The sequence below is a fragment of the Stegodyphus dumicola genome, chromosome 6 (assembly GCF_044657685.1).
Source record: "Stegodyphus dumicola isolate Sdum_Otavi_A_Nest chromosome 6, ASM4465768v1".
In the NCBI taxonomy this organism is placed as follows: Eukaryota; Metazoa; Arthropoda; class Arachnida; order Araneae; family Eresidae; genus Stegodyphus; species Stegodyphus dumicola.
Genome location: NC_140773.1, coordinates 205458067 through 205477539, shown reverse-complemented (window position 1 = coordinate 205477539; position 19473 = coordinate 205458067). Strand labels below are relative to the sequence as shown.

The 19473-nt window shown below is 32.4% G+C and overlaps 1 protein-coding gene and 1 long non-coding RNA gene across 2 annotated transcripts in view; one reads left to right on the top strand and one right to left on the bottom strand.

The window, feature by feature from the left end:
* Positions 1-19473, bottom strand: part of LOC146996951 (uncharacterized) — a 311932-nt gene that overhangs the window by 18906 nt on the left and 273553 nt on the right. The gene's annotated exons all lie outside the window — the stretch shown is intronic.
* LOC118190020 (uncharacterized) lies at positions 2816-14497 on the top strand. Its single transcript, XM_035360701.2, has 4 exons — positions 2816-2968; positions 8735-8887; positions 10249-10766; positions 14185-14497. The coding sequence occupies exons 1-4, from the start codon at positions 2966-2968 to the stop codon at positions 14207-14209; spliced, it is 699 nt and encodes a 232-aa protein (XP_035216592.1). The 5' UTR covers positions 2816-2965; the 3' UTR covers positions 14210-14497.

The following is a 19473-nucleotide window of genomic DNA, read 5'->3' as shown; positions in this document are numbered from 1 at the left end:
CTCCAGGACTGGTTTTCTGAGCACGAAGATGAGTTGTTCCATCTTCCCTGGCCACCACAGTCACCAGACCTGAATATTATCGAACCTTTGTGGTATACATTGGAACGGAAAGTGCGTTCTCGTTATCCGCCGCCAACATCGTTATCTGAACTTGCCACCGTTTTGCAGGAAGAATGGTATAATATTCCCTTGGCAAACATACAGGAACTGTATTTATCCATTCCGAGAAGACTGCAAGCTGTTTTGGATGCCAACGGGTTTCCTACACCATATTAAGCAAAGAAACATGTTTTTTTAAAGGTGTTTCCATATTTTTGTCCAACCCCTGTATGTTGTAAATACGAAGTATAATAATCCGTATCCAAGTTAGCTTTTAAGAAATAATGATTTTCGACCAGAGACGTACAAAAAAAGAGTGATATCGTTCTCCATTATAACAAATACGAAATCAGGATCTTATACCTCTAAGGCAAATTTCAAATAAAGATTGAAATACATAAGGCAGTTTTGCGAGATATATTAAGTTGTTAAACACCTGCAATTTACGGAAGATTTCCAAATATGCCAGTAATCGGTTTAAAGAAGTGGCATCTTATTATTCTTTGATTTTGCAGCCCACATTAATATGTATCACAATTAGGCTGTTAAAAACTCATTCATCACAAGTATCAACTTTCCTTCTTTTTATTCCGATTTCTTTCATCATGAGTTCAGCTTTTCTTCCAGTTCAATAATTTATGTACGGAAACAAATCCATTTCTGTCGCGATTAACATATGACCTTTTAACCTTCCCAGATTTCTCATCGTTAACGCCAGATTGATATACTTTTTTATTTATCAGCTCTAGACAGTTTTCTTTAATAAATGTAGAGCACATAAATTTGTTTTCATCAGCCGAAAGCAATTTGCCCAAAAGAGTTATTAATTTCGTTTTAGCATTTTGCATTGGTACACTATAGACAGAGCTTCCCTTTTCAAATCGTTGTCATCAAAAACTAAAGGCCTGATTTACATTTAAGGACATTAAATAATGAAGAATCTGCATAAATGTATGTATGTTTCTCTCCTTGTAAAAAAGCAACGGTACCTAGAGACACCAAGGTTTCACTAACGTAGTCCTCCACTCGAATATGGGCATCTGGAAGCTCAAATTTGGAATTTGTTTTATTATCTATTTCAGTTATGTAAAGCATTTATGAGTTTTGGATTAAGAAACTCAACGATTTCAAAGCAAGCAATGGCAACACTTCCCCCCCCCAAAAAAATTACTTCGAACACGCGAGACTGTGTATCGGAACTTCTAAAGACATGCTCTTTTAAATATTTTGCGATAGTGCTGCTGAATTGAATTTTACGGTTTAAGTGCGAAAAACATGATATTTAATAAATAAAGGTAACCCACAAAACTTAAAAGAACGCCCCTTTGACCGTAATAGAAAATCTGAAAGCTTTCAGATTTTTGTATTTTAGTATTTTTATCGAATTGACAATTTAAGTATTTAAAAAATTATGTCTTCATTTAAGGATCACTTTTCTTTTAGATACAAATATTTCAAAATTAATTAATGAAACTTTTAGTTTACTTTTAAACAAAAATATTTCACAGTAATCAGTTACTAATATTTAATTCGTAATTAGTAATCAGTTATTAATAATAGCTATCGTAATTTCCTTTAACGCGCTAAAATAGTATTCCTGCAAATTTTTACCTGTGAGGAACTCTTCTAGAATAATTGTCTTCTCTAAAGGGAACCCGTCACAAAAATTATTCGATTCATCATCTTGCGAAGGCTCATAGAACCCATTTCCGTACAATTCGTGTGAAAAACATTGCATAGAAGTCTTGAAAGACACCAGAATTTTACCATTGATCGTACAGGTGTAGCATTACGGTGCTAACAGTTAAACTCTATCTTTAAACATTATCGGGCTGCAGTTGATTACCGCATTACAGTGTAAATGTTTTTAAATACTAGTCTAATATTAGATTATAAGGTTACAAATGAGAGGAATACAACCCGATCCCCCCCCCACCTGGTCTAAAAATAGACTTTATGATCTTCGATTATAAGGTATTTTCTCCCTGTCATGCCTTTTTGGTGTAAACACAGCGCACTCGGCGCGTGTTCCAGAGGTCCGCAGCTCGATTCTCGGCAAAGGCGTTGCTCATTTTTCATATTTCCTGCTTCCAAATAACCTAATAGCTCTACAAAGTAAAATTAAAAAAGAAAAAAAAAAAAAAGAAACACTTTGAAGAAAATTACGTTTACCTTTATAGACTTATCTGCAAATTTTACCTGTTTAGTGAGAGCTGCTAAAACTGCAAATACAAAACAATTTTATGGCATTCTGTATGTAAGGAAAGTATGAGACATAGTAGCTTCTAAGAAGCACTAGCGGCAAAAATGATTCTCAACTCAGTAAATCTTAAACTTCAGTGCTTAAAAGCGACTGCTGTACCATTCCTTTTACATACCTGAGAAATATTGAAATATTCTTAAACAGTTTTTCAAGAATAGTCTACAAGAAGATTATGATATTCCAAAGACTGATACACCGAGCTAAGGTTTACAAGGCACACTATATTTTTTCTCTTTCAAAATTTTTAAATCGAATCTATTCATTTTAACCATGAATCACTTGAGTCACTCCCTAATTTTAAGTTCTTCCCAGTAACAGCCGTGAGTGAAAGTGAAAAATTCCAGCCTCCCACAAATACGAATGACATGGAAAATCTTTATATACCCAAGGCCAATGAATAGGAGCTTCCGCCTCCTATGAGACAATCCCTCTCAGGGTCAGTTGGACATTTTTGTGTCTTTGGTGTTATCGTAGAACCACCCAAAGAAGAGAAAATAGGCACCACCCTTCGTGGTATAAAAACTCTTAGATCCGCCGTTGGAACACCAACACAGTCATACCAATATAACCAGAAGTGACCTATTCACACACTTCCTCAACAAAATGGTGAGTATTTTTTTGGTTTCTTCTATCTCATTTTTAAGTAATAAATAAATTGTTATCAATATTCAAATGCCCGGTTATTCAAATAATTGCAGAACATTCTTACGGAACTTAAGGTTAGGCTAAGGGTTATTTGGTAGTAACTATTAATTAGTAATATTAAAGTCTAGTTGTATTAATTTTGGCAGTACATTGATGTTCTTACTTATTTATATACTATATGTAGATAAATATAAATCACTTTTAAAATAGCGAATGCTGATTTGAATGTTGAATATAAGTTATGTTTTAAAATAGATGAAAAATATTAAATATAAAATTCGCATTCAAAATGATCTCATCTGATTAATGAATGTGCGTCTATGGTACATTTCTTAAGCTATATTTATATGATGTTACAACTGATAGATTGTTTATTAGTGTCTGATGATAGAATATTACAGTTGCTTATCCTTAGGCAGAAAAAAATATTTAAGACGAAATACTGCCAGGGCAAAATCATGCTGAAATTACATTATCTATATAGTCTGCCTATGAAACGTAATCGTGAACTATTTGAGTATAACCAACACTGAAACATGACCATTATTTGCTTTGTGGAATAATTTTCAAATGAAAATACACATAAAATAATAAACATATTTTTATTAATAAGCAGAATTATAGCTATAATTTTTAATAAAGATGTTTTTTGATAAAATACAGAAAAGGATCAGAATTACTGTAGACAGTTTCTATGTAATAAGGTATTTCTCCCTCCTTACTTTTGTGGTGTAACGTTATCACACTCGGCGAGTATTCAAGAGGTCCGGGTTCGAGTTCTGGCGAGGGCATTGCTGATTTTTCCTGTACTCTTGCTTCAAAATAATTTAATGACTCTACATGATAAACTTTACAAAATAAACATTTGTTAATATTTTTCAGAAATTTAACTTTCGCGTCGTTTATTCTCCCATCATTCCCATACTCAAGACCCCCATTCCGGATATGAATTCCTGGGGTATTTACAGGATTCCTTGCCAGCGTGGCTTAATTTACATTGGCCAAACTAAGAGGGCCTTAAAATTTCGCGTTAAGAAACATGAGGCATATGTTAGAAAAAAGGAAGCACAGAAATCATCTGTTGCCCAACATGAAATGAGTGTTTAAATGCCTTTCCTACTTACTTTTGTTGCCCATTCGTATTCTGTAGATTACTGGAGGTTTTATCGAGAATGTTTGAATGTTTCTCTACGGTAACGTGAAGAGAAATTAACCACGCATTTTATTTTTTGGATTATAACTGTCACTTCTACAATTTCTGCCAGAATGCAGATTTAATGATTATAAGATAGATCGTGTTCTACCGCTCGTGGCTAATTTACTAGGTTTCTGTTTTAGATAAGAGTTCTTGTCTTCGGACTTGCATTATAATTGTTGATAGTTGAATTCCACATCGGTTAAGTTGAGCCAACTTCGCGTTAAATTGATTGTGTAGCCTTCGGCTATTTGTTGATTTGAATTTAAATTTTACACTTGATTTACTGTTAATTTAAGTCATTTCGACACAAGTGGTTGTTTGAGTTGTAAGGAAAAAGTGTCCCTTTTGCTTTTATTTAGTCTTAAACTATTTACATTTATCTATGTATATCTGCGCATTTTATTCATCTTGCACATTTCATGATCTCATAGTGTAATTCTTGAGATAACTGCACAGTAAATTCGTCATATAATTCCACAGTAAAGATTAATGACACAGTTTGAATGACAATGTTTGAATGGTGAAAGTGAAAGATTAGTTTTTTAACAAAATTACGCAATAAAATGAGTGAAAGTTACTATTCTGAAGCTATCAAGTTGGAAGAGTGACACAGTTATTCTGATTGTTAAGTTGTTATTCTGATTCCATCCTTACCTAAAGAGAGTAATGCTTAATCTTGTGTATTACAAAAACTTCGAGGAATAGCTCGACGGCCGATTTGGCAGACAAAACTGAGAAATAACATTTCTTTGTGGGCTCTATTCCCAGTTGCTGAATCGGTACGCTGTTGAAGGTTTTGTGGTTTCCCTCATAGTAAAAGTAAATAAGTGCCATTAAATTCTTTTAAAAAGTACTCTTCCAAGCAGACATTTCCTATGCGCTTTATCATTATAAAAAAAACATTCAATCAAAGAACCACAAGAAAATAATCTGAGAGAGGTTTTCCCTACTAATGAACTGATTTTAAAATGCATAAAAGGCTGTGTTACATATATATGTTACAAAGCTTCGAATTTAGTTTATTTCGTAACTAATAACGAAGAGTTTTGAGTGATTTTTTTATACATTCTAAGGCGTTACAAAATAGGTCTATGTTCTACAAACGGATCAATAAATTTGGAAGGTAATCTAAGATACATTTGTTATTAATTGTTAAGATTTCTGATACTATCTCAGAGTTATGCTGTTTCTAAGAAAATAGTCCCATAAATTTAATTTCTGTAAATTCTTCACTTTGAGGTTTGTAACTTAGAAGTAGTTGATAAGAAGCTTTTTCCATAAAAGCTAAAAATATAAAGCTATAAAAAATATAAAGGTAAACATATGCTGGTTTTGAATAACAAAGTCCTCGAAGTCTCAAAATGAGCGACATCAGGCTCATTTTGGCTTTCCACGCTTCTAAATATACCGATTCGCTTAACATAAAAAGTTAACACTCCTTTGCTTAAACTTTAGGAAGCAAATAAAACTGAAGCTAATGTCTACAATTTCCTTAACATTTTAAGCAATCTCTATTTCCTAACTAGCCGTAATGACCCTTGAACTTCATTTGTGAATTGTAACTTGAAAAATAATCGAGTTTTAAATAAATTATATTCAGAATTTTGTATTAAGAATTATTTAATGATTTAAATACGTTAATTTTGATGTCTAATCATTGAATTATTCTACCGCAGCATACGTATATATTTATCAAAATGAAACGCAACTTCTAAGAAAGATTTATATAACAGATATCATGCAGCATAAAACAGCATTACGTATATGTATATATATATATAGTTGTACTATTTAATATATTGAGATTTTACTTTACTGTACGCCATCGACAGTGCAGCTAGCGTACTTGGTAATGGTGCTTATCAGCTTGTTTAAGCTCTGACAGGAATTATAATTTCTATCTCACGTCCAAGGACATGTCTCTAAAGTACTGATTTTGTAAGAAATAACAACGAAAGGGGGTGAAGTGCCCTACATCTAAAGCATTTTGTTATTATGGTTTAGTCGTTAATCTGCATGTCTCAAGAAGGAAAGTGTGCTATTCTTTTGGTTAAAGGGAAGCTCTCCTCTTCGAGATTCTCAAAAATTTCATAACTTTTCGAATCAGATAAATACATAAATTGCTGTAAAATTGTTATAAACTCAGTGATATAGATCATATAAAAACTGATATGCAAATAGCTATTAGACATATACAAATGCAATAATACTGCACAGTATGATAAAAAATCACTAAATTTTGTTATAAAAATTTATGCACTTTTATAATACCAACACACTGGTGCGCAAGTACAAGCACATGTTTATATATATTACGACACGATAAGCATAATATCGTATTTGTAAATATATAACAATACGATCTTTAGTGTATAATATTTATAATATTAGTGAAATAGTATGTTTCAAAATAATTACCAAAGATTATCACTGAATTATGTTTAACCATTGCACACTAATTAATTATTAATCATTGCAATACGAATGCACTTACATTAAGAAACCATTCATTTTATATTAATGCTGTTATGCAGAATTTACAGTGAAGACATTATTTCGAACAAATCTTTATGAGGTATTTTCTCCCTTCTTCCTGCATGCCTTCTGGTGAAACAGTAGCACACTCGGCGCCTATTCGAGAGGTCCAGGCTCGATTCCTGGCGAGGGCATTGCTCAGTTTTCATGTCTTATGCTTGCAAAATAACCCAGTGACTTTACAACTTATAAAGATGTCCATGTGCTATGATACCCCCGTCTGAAAATCCTGGATACTGCAAATTGAATAGTGGTAGGAATTAATACGGGGTTTTTCAAGCTGCACTGCCGGAAATTCATGTGCGAACTTGTAGGGCAGTGTATCATCTATCCGGACCAGAGAAGTATTGCAAAGTACTCAGTATATTTATATTAGTCTTGCAAACTGTAAAAAATTGAGAGAGCTGTGCTGGTGCAGCTTCTAAACATGTTTAACTGAGTAAAAGCTGCTGCAGATAATTTTAGTCCTTAAGTTTTCGTGTCAGAGAATTCAACTAAATAGTGGTTAGGGTCTCCAACCCCTCCACATGTGCATCTATCATTGTTCGGAAAGCCGAAACGTTGTAGATAGATCCTACATGGGCTATGACCTGTGGAAAAATTCCGCGAGTTCATATGTTTCAGTGTTTTATTTTATATAACAGTTTACACTCTCTTACCATGTTTGCATCATTCAGATCATCTGCTATTGCTCCATTAGCCAAGGCTTTGCGATTCTCTTCATCTGAGATTTGGGGAAAAGTATGCATATGGTCTTTGTGTTGAGATCCTTAATAGCCTTCGCAATTTCATCCAATGTTTGGTTAGCATTATGCGCGAGGACCTTCTGGAATTTCAGTATGATGTAGTCTGGCAGGGTAAGCAGTAGCTTTTGTATTTATTTTGACAATGTTTCTTCTTCAGTGCTTTCTTTGAATAGCATGAAAACGATCCTGAAGATTGACATAACGATAGTACCCTTAAAAACATTCAATAAGAAAAGTCACGAGGATCATTGAATTCGAAGAAAGGGTTGATCGATTCTGTATTATAGGAGATACTCTCGAAAATTGTGTCTACTTTTGTGGCAAAGTTTGTCAAAGATGTTCTCACAAACTATCTGGGTAATTACCCTTATGATAGAGAGGTGTAAAATAGTTCTCTTTCGAAGAAGTAATCTTCGCTATTTTCACATAACTGTAGCATTTGTCAGCTTTCTATGACAGCCAATTCCGTCTTCCCAGCCACTCGCAGATGTCTGCAGCGCTAGCAACGGTGGACATACTTAGCATCTGTAAATAAATATGTAACTAAACTTGTGAGTTTATCTCAATTTCATATTAAAAAAGAATGGTACATGTCTCATAATTTATTTCTTATGAAATTTTAGAATACTTCACATGCTTAAGAATAACTATGTATAATTAACATGAAATCTGTTTTGAAGTAAATAAAAGGCATGCTTTTGGAAATTCTCTAGAGCTAAACACGAAAAGTCTATGGAAATCTTATGCTATAAAATATCTTATGCTATAATATATCTTATGCTATAAAAAAAGGAGTTTACCGTAAAAAAATGCAATTCCTTAAAAATTCTCTTGAATATTTATTCAATATCGGTATATTGTCCTCAGCTTATTTTCAAAATATCTTTTTCTGTTATGTTTCCAGTTCAAGATTTGTCAGATGTTAACTCGTAAGAATTCAAAAATTCTTCTAGTGTTGACTAAAATAAAAGAGGCTCCTTATATATTGATATAAAATGGTATTAGTAATCCCACTATCATGGAAAAATGTTTTTAAACTTTTATCGATAGTATTTATGTAATTATATTTTCATTAAATCAACTTGTTCTATTTATTGAAACCAATATCAAGCAAAGATTTAATTTTAAACATTAATAAGCTTGACGTTGGAGCGTATCTCTCGCAATTGTTATCGTTTACTGAATTTTAAAAAAATGTAAGGAAACAACTATTAAGTTAATTAAGAGTTATCTTCTTACATCTTGCAGCTACCTTTAATATTGATATGCCTGGCTGCGATCGCCTACGGTCAGCAGCCAACTACTATATACTCCACTTCCACGGCATCCCAAATAGAATCCGAGGAAGAGAATGCTAAAACGGTTCCTGTGCTGTATTCACTTGGACAAACAAACTACAATGTGAGTATAGATATATTCAGTTTATTTAGTTGCATAAAATATGTACTGAGTATTTTCTTTGAAAATGAAGGAAAGAAAATACATGTGACGAAGAAAAGATTTTCTTTCTTCTCCCATCTTTCTTTCCTTTAATCAAAATTCCTAGTTATTTTAGAATTCGAAGTCATATTTTTAATAGCAATAATATACGAAATACGTTAGTTGAATAATATGTTTCTTTTTTGAACTTTTTATTGTTTCAGCATTTAAAAAAATGCTAGAGAATATATTAAATGAAAATACTCGATATATTTTTATTCTTTTAATCATTTTCATTTTTACTATTGATAATTTTATTTATTATTTTTGATAATTTATTTGATATTTCTTCCTACTTTTAATATTACCTTTAATATATCTTTCTTTAATATTTTGATTGAAGATTCTAGCTATTATTCTGATGATTTAGAATTTATATAAACATACAGTAAATTACATCGATATACTAATTAAAGCAATATATTCGTTGCGTCCAGTACTTAGCCGAGTAAATATGAAAAGCATTAAAATACACAAAATAAAGAGGTAGGAATGTTCCTCTTTTCCTTAACCATATAAAAAATTTTAACCTACAATTCATTACATTATTATCTTCAAATATTACCTAGTTTTGATTAAGGTAACTATAACTGGAAATAATTCACTCTTTAATTAAAATAATTCTAGTCAATAGCACAATGTTATGTGTAAATCAAAATTTTACAAATGTCCATATTAGAACATTGTTTAGAAAATATTACATAAGTAAGACATTGCAATATAAAGCTCTAATGTCTAATATTTTAAATCACAGTTTTCATTATCTTCGAGTTAGTTAGCAGCATTTTTATATTTATAATATGTATATATAATTTTATAGGAAGTCTAATATGTGTGTGTGTAATATTTTGTATAAAAAAACACAAATTTTATACCGGATAAAATAGAAGAATATATTATGACATTACAGGATATATGAGCCATATCCTCTATAGAATAAAATGTCTTAAGAATTATAAAAAATTTCTTATTCGTTTGGGTTCCATTCCTAAATCTCAAGCATGAACACAAAAATCCTAACTGGAACTTTGCAGATAGTACGACTAGTTGATTCCTATGTAGTTATGCTTTGGTTCGAATACGGCATAATGTATGGTTATAACTGTTGCTCCTGAACTGTATATTTGCTATTGTACAAGACATTTCAAAATCTATTGAGAGTTTGAAAGTATTTTTGATAGGTTAGGGAGGGGAATATGAGTTCTTCGAGCTCAATCATTTCAGTAGGCTCTCTTAGTATATTATCTAAATGAGAAACTAAAATTACTTTTTTGTTCACTTAGGCTTACCAACCCGCAGCTCAGCAACGACGTCCGGTCTACACAGCACCTAGAGCTCCAGAAACATACAATTACAGTCCATATTCTTTCAATTATGTAGCCCAAGGGGAAGATGGATCTAGTTCCAGACAAGAGACTGGTGATGCTTCTGGTAGAGTTGTGGGGTCTTACACATTAGCGGTTGATGATGGACGCCGAAGAGTTGTTGAATATATTGCTGATCAGGATGGCTTCCGAGCTACTATCGACACTAATGAGCCTGGCACAGACGTCCAGAACCCAGCAGATGTCGTCTTCCATTCTGCTGGAATTGGCCGAGCCAACCAACAGACACAAACTGCTTACAGGCCATCAACATCCTACAGACAAAGACCAAGCAGGATCTACAGCCAACCCAATATTGTGAGGCCAGTCTATCACCGAGCTGACGCATACTACGGGTACCATCCTCATGATAGCCACGCATATGATCAGTACAGACATGCGGGTCACGCTTCGTCGTATTACCATGATGATAATAGGTACTATTGGCATTAAATAAATTTGACTGCACAAAAAGGAAACGAACGGATAGGTCTCATTTTTGTTTTATATCTGCATTTTGGGATTTGCTTATCATGTAATAAAGCAGCTATGGTGATCAATCTGTCTCGTTTTTTGACTATTATATTTGCTATTTTTCGAAAACTAGAGGAAATCTATTGTTTTTTATAATGCCGGTTATTAAAATATTAAATACAAACACTCATTTCATGAACCCTTTCAAAGAATATATATTTTATTCGTAACATTGTATTGAACTACTTAAACAGTTTCTCCGAAATAGAATTGGCTTTAAACAATTGCTCTGAAATAGAGTTCGTCGTTTCGTTGATTACAGGCAAAAATAAATTCAAAAGCTTTCCAGACTTTACGTAACAAAAAATTTTTCTAGTTCGTTGTCGGAGATTAAACGACAAATTACATGTTGAACAAAATGTTATTGAGGCTAAGGTTGAATGTAATATAAGATGAAATTCTGTGGAGCATAAAACTGAACATGAGCTTTTGGAATGGCTACTAAATAAAATATCAACTATAAATATTAAAATTAGGTGAAGTTATGGATTGAGGAATGATTAAATATCACAAAACATAGGAGGATCAATACATATATACATTAAGTTGGGCTAGATGCAAATATAAAATCACAAATATAAATTTCAGAAACCCTTTCCTCAATAGAAAATCTTGTATAGAAAGTATAAAAAACAGAAGAAGTTCATGGTTAATTTATTTCTTATTGGAAGCAGAAATTAAACAATACTTATAGGATTACTCAACCAGATTTCAACGTAAATCTCCGATGGTAATGTAAAAATTAAAAATCAAGAAAAGAAGTAATAATTCTAAAGAATAAGCAGAGAATGTAATATATTCATACGATTTCTTCCTCTACAATTAAATCTTTAAAACTGAAAAGGAAAGTCTGTGTTATCATAGAGCGAAAGGAAGGAATAGCAGATGCATAGCTCTTATTTTCTAATGAAAAATACTGGAAAACGTGATGGTAAAGGAATTTAAAAATGCTATAATTGCTAAATAGAGACGAACAAACTGAGCAAATGTTTAATTGAAAATTTGTCCTCATAAGTTTGAGTTATAGGTACTTCTTCTCTGAGATAAATATAAATAAAAAGTAAATAATCTAATACAAGAGACAACTTGTGGAAACAGAAGTTTTATGCATTAATCTAAAGTCAGAAGGGCAATAACAATATAAAAATAATGAAATGTATTGAAGCTTAATGCATTTGGACACGTAATTAATTGCATAGGAAAAGAGTGACGAAAGTAAACCAGTAAAGCAATTTATAACTAGTAAAAATATGTGCGCGTTTGGTCTGTTTGTTTGCTTGTTTGTAACATCCTATCCTCCGGAACAGCGGGGCGTTGAGTTAAGAGAGAGTAACTCCCCCCCCCCGATCTCAGAAATTCGGTGGAAGCCAATTTGGTTCATTCTCATCTTCGCAGGACTTGAATCAATAAAGTTATTAATTAAAAACTCTGAAAACGTTAATTTTCGCACTCATTTTTCCGGGTGGCAACAGTCTCACACGTTGGAATAAAAATTTGAATTTGCTTTATTCCCATGTGTTGCCACTGATCACTTTCAAATTGTAGAGTTTGTTAATAAAAAATTGTAAGTTTTACAAAATATGTAATAAAATTAGTATTGCCAAATATTAAATATATTATTATTACATACGGTCCTATTCTGGTGTTGAAAAAAGCACGCTGATGTCATTGTATATAAAAAATGTTTCGTTAATATCAGCATTTTAAACAATTAGCTGCTGTTGGCAACTTTTTTGTTTCAGATTATGATAACTGGCATTCTATGTTACTGTCACATTAATTCTTTTATTGATATTCAAAACAAGTTGTTATATTGCATTAAATTTAAATCACGACGTCTTACGTATTAACCTAAAGTGTCAAAAGTTTTTGTTTCTTGGTTTGGCAACAAAAAATTATTTATGAATTGGTTGTTGCTTGGAAAGAATGAACTGATTTCATTCATACTGAAATGATTTTATTCATCTTCTTTTCAGGTGCACATAGAACTTATGAATTTTGTTTTGATCGCAGCCTACACGTCTGGTAGGCTTGCCCGCTAGTTATAAAATTAAAATAAAACACTGAGTGAGTACAGAGAAATTTTTATCTACATCTTTACCAGAACACAGAACAAGAGAGTAGAATCTTAAGGGAGTTACTATTTATTCTACTGTGATAATTTTTCCATGTCATGCTGCGGGTAATACATTACGTATTTCTGAACTACCTTTCTAAAGTTTTTACATACAGTAATTATTTTTGATAGGTACATGCAGTAAGATAAGGACCTTTTTCGTAACACGTATATTTTGACCTCATTTCGAAAGCTACTTGACAATTTTTTGATCTTATGATAAAGTTTAAACAACAGAACAATGTGAAAAGAAAGGGTGAAAGGATTACACAAAGGAAAAAATTTTCCTTATATGGATTAGTGAAAGCTTTGGAAAGAAATAGGTTCTCAAGGTATTAAAATATAAGCAAATAAGTATATATATATATATATAATAGAGAAAAAGTAGCATCCAGTATCTAAGTCATTTGATTTTAATGTTTCTAAACATGTATTTCTGTACAAAGAAAAATTTATCCTGACAGAAATTAGAAAAAGTCATTTACTGGTTTTAGACATTTAATGTGCGATGAAATTAGACAACATATTATTAAAAAACATGTCTATAGCTACTACGAGCTTTTGTTGAAATTTATATTGGAATAATTAATTTATCTAAGATAATACATATTAACTTGAAAATCGTTAACAAATTTATCGCTTTCGACGAATAAGATTAGAGTGCTTTTAGGCTAATTAACTTACATCCATGTATAATTATTTCGTTAATTTTGAATAAGTTTTATATAATGTTAACATTTTAAATCTTTGTAAACAACACAATACTACTACTAATTGTTGCATAATAATAGCACACTAGGCCCCTCAATTTTTTAAATTTTATATCATTTATAAATTTCGATTTTTCAGAGCTGAAAATCTTCTTTGTGATTTTGTTAATTTTTTATTCATTCTTTTTATATTTATTTTTTTGCATTCTATTCAGTTATCTGCACGTATCTTTCAGGTTCTTTTTGATTCTGACGTATTTTTGTTTATCAAATTTTAATCCCTTAATGTCACTCCATTTTATCATTTATATATGATTTTTCTTGGTATCACTTACCCTTGCAGACTTCATCTTTCACTGATATTTAATTTAAGGATGTCTACTAAAACTAAGAAAAAACATTCAAACTAGGGTTATGTTTATATCTTTTAAAATTTTCATATTTTCATTTGAAAAACTAAATCACCTTAAATATAGTTACACTATTTTTTCATAGGCCCATTGGATGGAGAATTTTCTAGATGGACGGAAGAAATTCATTTTCTGGAAGTTTCGCATCACTTAACACAGGGACATCTGAGAGGCGTTACCTGGTGAAACTTTCAAGTGAAACTAACTGTGCCAAATATATTTTTATTTTTTAAGATAATGGTTGAAGATATACATATAAAGCCCTTGTTTGTTTCCTTGAAACGTATAAGAATACAACCAGTAATGTAAATATATGTGTTTAATGTACCAGAAATACAACAAAGAATAATAATTTAACTCTGACTGTAATATTTTGAATAAAATTTGGAAACCAGTTAGTTTGGTGTCACTTATTATCAATAAAATTCATAAGTGGTAATTTAATTAATTTTTTTTACTGCTCAAATTTTGTTCTATTGTATATAGTATATATAACATTTTTAATGCTCGTTTTTCTTTGCAGATTACTGTAGCATGAAACCTTGTATTGTTTCTTCAACGTTTGATGTAAATAGTTTTGCTTAGAATACCCACCACTCAGTCATTTCGTTCTAAGGATTTCGTTTACGCTGAAGATTAAAATGCTGTTTAACTCGCCTTACTTACTAAATCCTTCTGAAATTTTTGAGATTACACATAGAATTTTTAAAATTATGCTTACGAAATTTTAGGAGTGTAGTAGTCTCCTTTAGCATCAATGCACTTCTGTGGGCGAAGTTTCCAAAGATTAAATGCCTCAAGCCCTTCATTTCTTGGAATAGATGAAAAACATACGTTTACAGCCTAAGTCTAGTTATTTTTTACATTAAGAAACAGCCAAAAGTCACACGTAGCTACATGGGTTGATTAGGGTGGATGTTATATCACTTTGACGTGTTTTTGTTCAAGAAACTCAACTGTCAATCTTGTTAATTGAGAAGATACATTGTCATGGTGGAGTATGAGTCCTCTAACATTCACTTCTTGAAGAATTCTTGGAAGACACTTAGGGGTTTACCAGTAAGCTACGATTGTCTTCTGTCTTTACAGCTTCATGGCTTTGAGCAGTCCTGTATTTCGGAAGAAAACGGAATACATTACGTTTTCCATTTTTGGCACATTGTAATTTCACCATCGTGGACGTGGTATCATCTTCAAAGACCCATGCTTTAATTTATTGACATGTTGCAACTTCAAAAATTGATACGTACGTCTCATCGTACGTACAGTTATGATTTTAGAAATAATGCGGTAGCTACAATCTTTAAGTTGTAACTACATTAGGTTTTTTGGAAGCAAGAGAGACTTGAAAAGTGAACAGCGCCTTCGACGGGAATCGAACCACGGATCTCTGGAATACTCATCCAGCGTGCTGACCACCGAACTACGAAGGCATGCTAAGAAGGCGGGAGAAGTACCTTATAAAGTAATTTAAGGTTTTTCTTTTACTGATTCTGACACATTCCTCTTTTCGGTACCCATGCAGTCAGGCCGTCGGTCTGGAATTGGCCTCAAATTCAACTACATGAAAAATGGTTCATATAAATGATATATTAAGAACGACAAACTGCAGAAGCGCTGCAAAACAAAAATGAATGTAAACATTAACCCTTGTTCAAAATATAATAATGGAAGTATAAAAAATTTCCCATACGTCAAAGCAACGAAAAGAAAAAAGGAAAAATTAACAACAGGATTTAACTTAAAAATTTTAAAATGTGTTGGACTATTACTTCAAGGATTCTGTTGAATCTTCACAACTATTTCACTAAACATTTAACTTATTTGTGTCAATTCTTGTAGCTTAATTGTCAATCTTTTAGCACTTTTCCCCTTTAAATATCTCAGCTCTCATACAAAATGAAATCTTATTATGCCACTTTGATTCGGTAACAAAATATTGTTTCGGTTTTCACGCCATTTGTTATAGACATATATGCGTAAGTTATATTTCCAATTAAAATATAACAAAAAAAACTTCAACTAAGCGAGGTAAATTAAAGAGGAATTTCAGAAACAAATGAACTTACGGAAGAAGCCGAACTAAATTCAGAAATTTATACAAATAACAGTTTAGCAATTAGTTACTAAGCACTGCATATGAGATACTTGTTTAACTTAGGAATTCTGAAACATTGTACATTTGAAAAGAAAATTTTAATTTCTAATTCTACACGTGTTTCAAAACGAAATCGATGACTGTTTCGGTATTAAAAACAATAACATATAAGCGAAGAAAATATTTCTTTCTTTCTTTGGATTGAATATTGAATTAAAAAAGAATTTCTTGGATATAAATTTAAACCAGTTAGAAGAGAAACACTCAACTGTAAGCTTAAGCAGAAAAAAAACTTTAAATTGCCACCTTAACCGAAGTTTGTTTTGTTTTTGTTTTTTAATCGTTCTGAAAAACCTAGTTTTGTTGAAATTCGACTGTATATACTTGATATGTATATTAAATTCGAAAACACAATATACGTTGTTAAAGAAAATCAGCACTTTTTATGAACCAAACAATTGAAATTTTGCGAGTTTTCTGATATTTCTATTTCTTATTTCTGAAAAGTTCCTTCTAAGTCCATAAATAAATATTCTGAACAAAACAATGCGGGGAAAACGCTCGAACTATTTAAGATTCGAAGCCCTCATAAACACTTATAAATATTATTAAAACTTTTAATTTGGAGAGTAAAATCTAGATTTTTGAAAAGAAGCTATATTATCTTTTGCATATATGAGAAAAACTATATTTGAGTGGAAGGAAGAAGAGTAAAATTACATATGTCTCGGAATTATCACTAAGTGCCTGTAACTTCGAAACAAATTCAAAATTATCTTTTAAAACAGTAAGATGAATAGAATCATAATGCAAAATTAAGCCGAGTCGATTTCTGTTTTGCCGAAGGACCCGGGTTCGAATCCCGGAGCAGGCATGGATGTTTGTAAATGTATAGTGTCCGTGCGCCATGCGGCGAGCCGAAGGTCTCTCGTGTGGTTTGGTAGAAGGGAAGAGGGTGGGATACCCTCTGATCCATACCCCCAGGGTGCTTTTCATCAAAACTGGGGAGGACGGAACTAAGCTAAATCGCACTGCACCTGTAAGGTGCTCTAGGCTGTTGCCAACAACAGGGGTAATCACGATGAAATTCGTGGGCTTGGGCTGATATTACTATCAGACAAGTCAGCATAAGTAACAACAGCAACAAAATTAAAGTAAATATCTTCATTACTCTGAAACGTAATTAATTCCATCACATTTTATGAAAAAGGAATAAAACAGAGAAAAATAACTAATACACGAAGGAGACTAAGAAAAATCAGCCGTTTAGTAATTCCTTAATAGATCTAGTCGCAGATTATTGGTGCCGTAATTTAGGATACTTTAGATGCACTCCGCGATTTCATATCGGCTGCAAAAAGCCCCTGATCACGTGAGAGGGAATATTTTTTTCAATTTTGGTGCATTAAACATTTTACAAAAGTGTCTCAGTGAAGGTCAGCGAATGCTTCATTTTAAAATGACATTGAAAAATGGCTCCAGGCTCGGAAATTGTGGCAAGAAGACGTAAACGAATAACGAACAGCGTGTCCTTGGCGTTTTATAAGCACCTTTGTCACATATTTCGTTATCTGAAGTGCAACAAAAGCACTTATCAAGCTGTGCGTTATTTCTTATGTGTAGCAAACATCGCTAAACCTCCATGACCTAGTTAAAGAGACACATAAATTGTCACCACAGCTGTTAGATACCGTTATACGATAACAGGAGATCACAAAGAACTAATTAGCAGTCTTAGAAGGGATTCCAAGAGGGGGAAAACCATCCTTGTGAAAGGCTTGTAGAACGTGTGGTAAAAGTTAAACATTTTTGTGGGCTGAAATGTTCAAAAAAGTGTTTCACTAATCGCAAAACGAAGCCGCAAGCTGTGTTTAAGCATTGCGAAAAAATATAATTTACAAGAAAAGGGTCTGTTTGGCAAAACAGCTAAATATTTATAAGACGATATCTCAGTTCATTTATTTTCACTTCCACCAACAACTCCAGATTGAGCAAGAATATATTATATTTACGAAGAACGTTATAATACTACATTAATGTAAATTGTCAAGAATTTTATTCAGCATGTATATTACAAAGCACTTTCCACATCAGTTTCAACATCAGTTGCGACACTGTGTCCACAAGAAAACATTAGGAGGTTCACGAACATTTCATTTTAGGTACGCACATCAGCATCCTGAAAATATCGCCGCTGAAATTTAGATGTATGTCACATTTTTATGTTTACTTTATTTTATCTGAGAATAACCACCATCAAATATTTTGCTTGTTTCACCTCCTGTAAAACTGTTTTTTGGCACTCGATTTAATAGGAAAAGCGGTAGCAATACTACTAGCCGCAAAATTGGTTAACGTTTTATACTCCTAGTTGAATATTATGAAATTTATGCAATTTGAACAAAAGGATTGCTAGGAGAAAGCCAAGAAAATAATTCAAAAGGAAATATATTAAATTAATTCTTAGTTAATTAATTCAATAAGAACGAAAAAATCAGCATAAAATAATATTTCGCAAAATAAAAATTTCAGAAGAAAGTTAAATCTGACGAAATAAAAAATAATATAAAAATAACAAAAGCGATGCTCAAGAGAAAACTGAAAGACGTGAATGCAAATATGATAACCGTCAGTGTCGTTTTGCTTATATCAGTTTACTAAATTAAACTCATCAAAGTAGCAGAGAATGTTGCAGAGCAGTCATAAAAATCTAAATAACTTCACATAAAAGAAATGTGAATTTCCTCAAAAATTCCTTCCTCGTATTACAGTTTCTAAAGCAACGAATCAAGAGTTAAGTGAAATCCAATATGAAGTCTCTGGATTACACAATACACTAGATTAAACTCAAATTTGAAAGCAAATAAAATCATATAAACTGCCTACTCAGAAAACTTTTTCTCCCTCCCTTCTGCATGTCTTCGTGGTGTAACGGTTAGCACACTCGGCTCGTATGCGAGAGGCCCAGGTTCGAGTCCCGGCGAGGGCACTGCTCATTTTTTACGTTTCCTGTTTCAAAAATCCAAATGACTCTACAGTGGCGCCCGAACTAAAAGGTGGTGGATGATGATTCTTCACCATGATTAGGAGATTGGGTTCCCTAATCCCTTCTCCCTCCTTTCTGCATGCCTTTGTGGTGTAACGCTCGAAGCGTATTCGAGAGGGCCAGGTTCGAGTCTCGGCGAGGGCGCTACTCATTTTTCACGTTTCCTGCTCCAAAAATCCTAATGACTCTACATTGGTGCCCGAACTAAAAGGCGGTGGATGATGATGCTT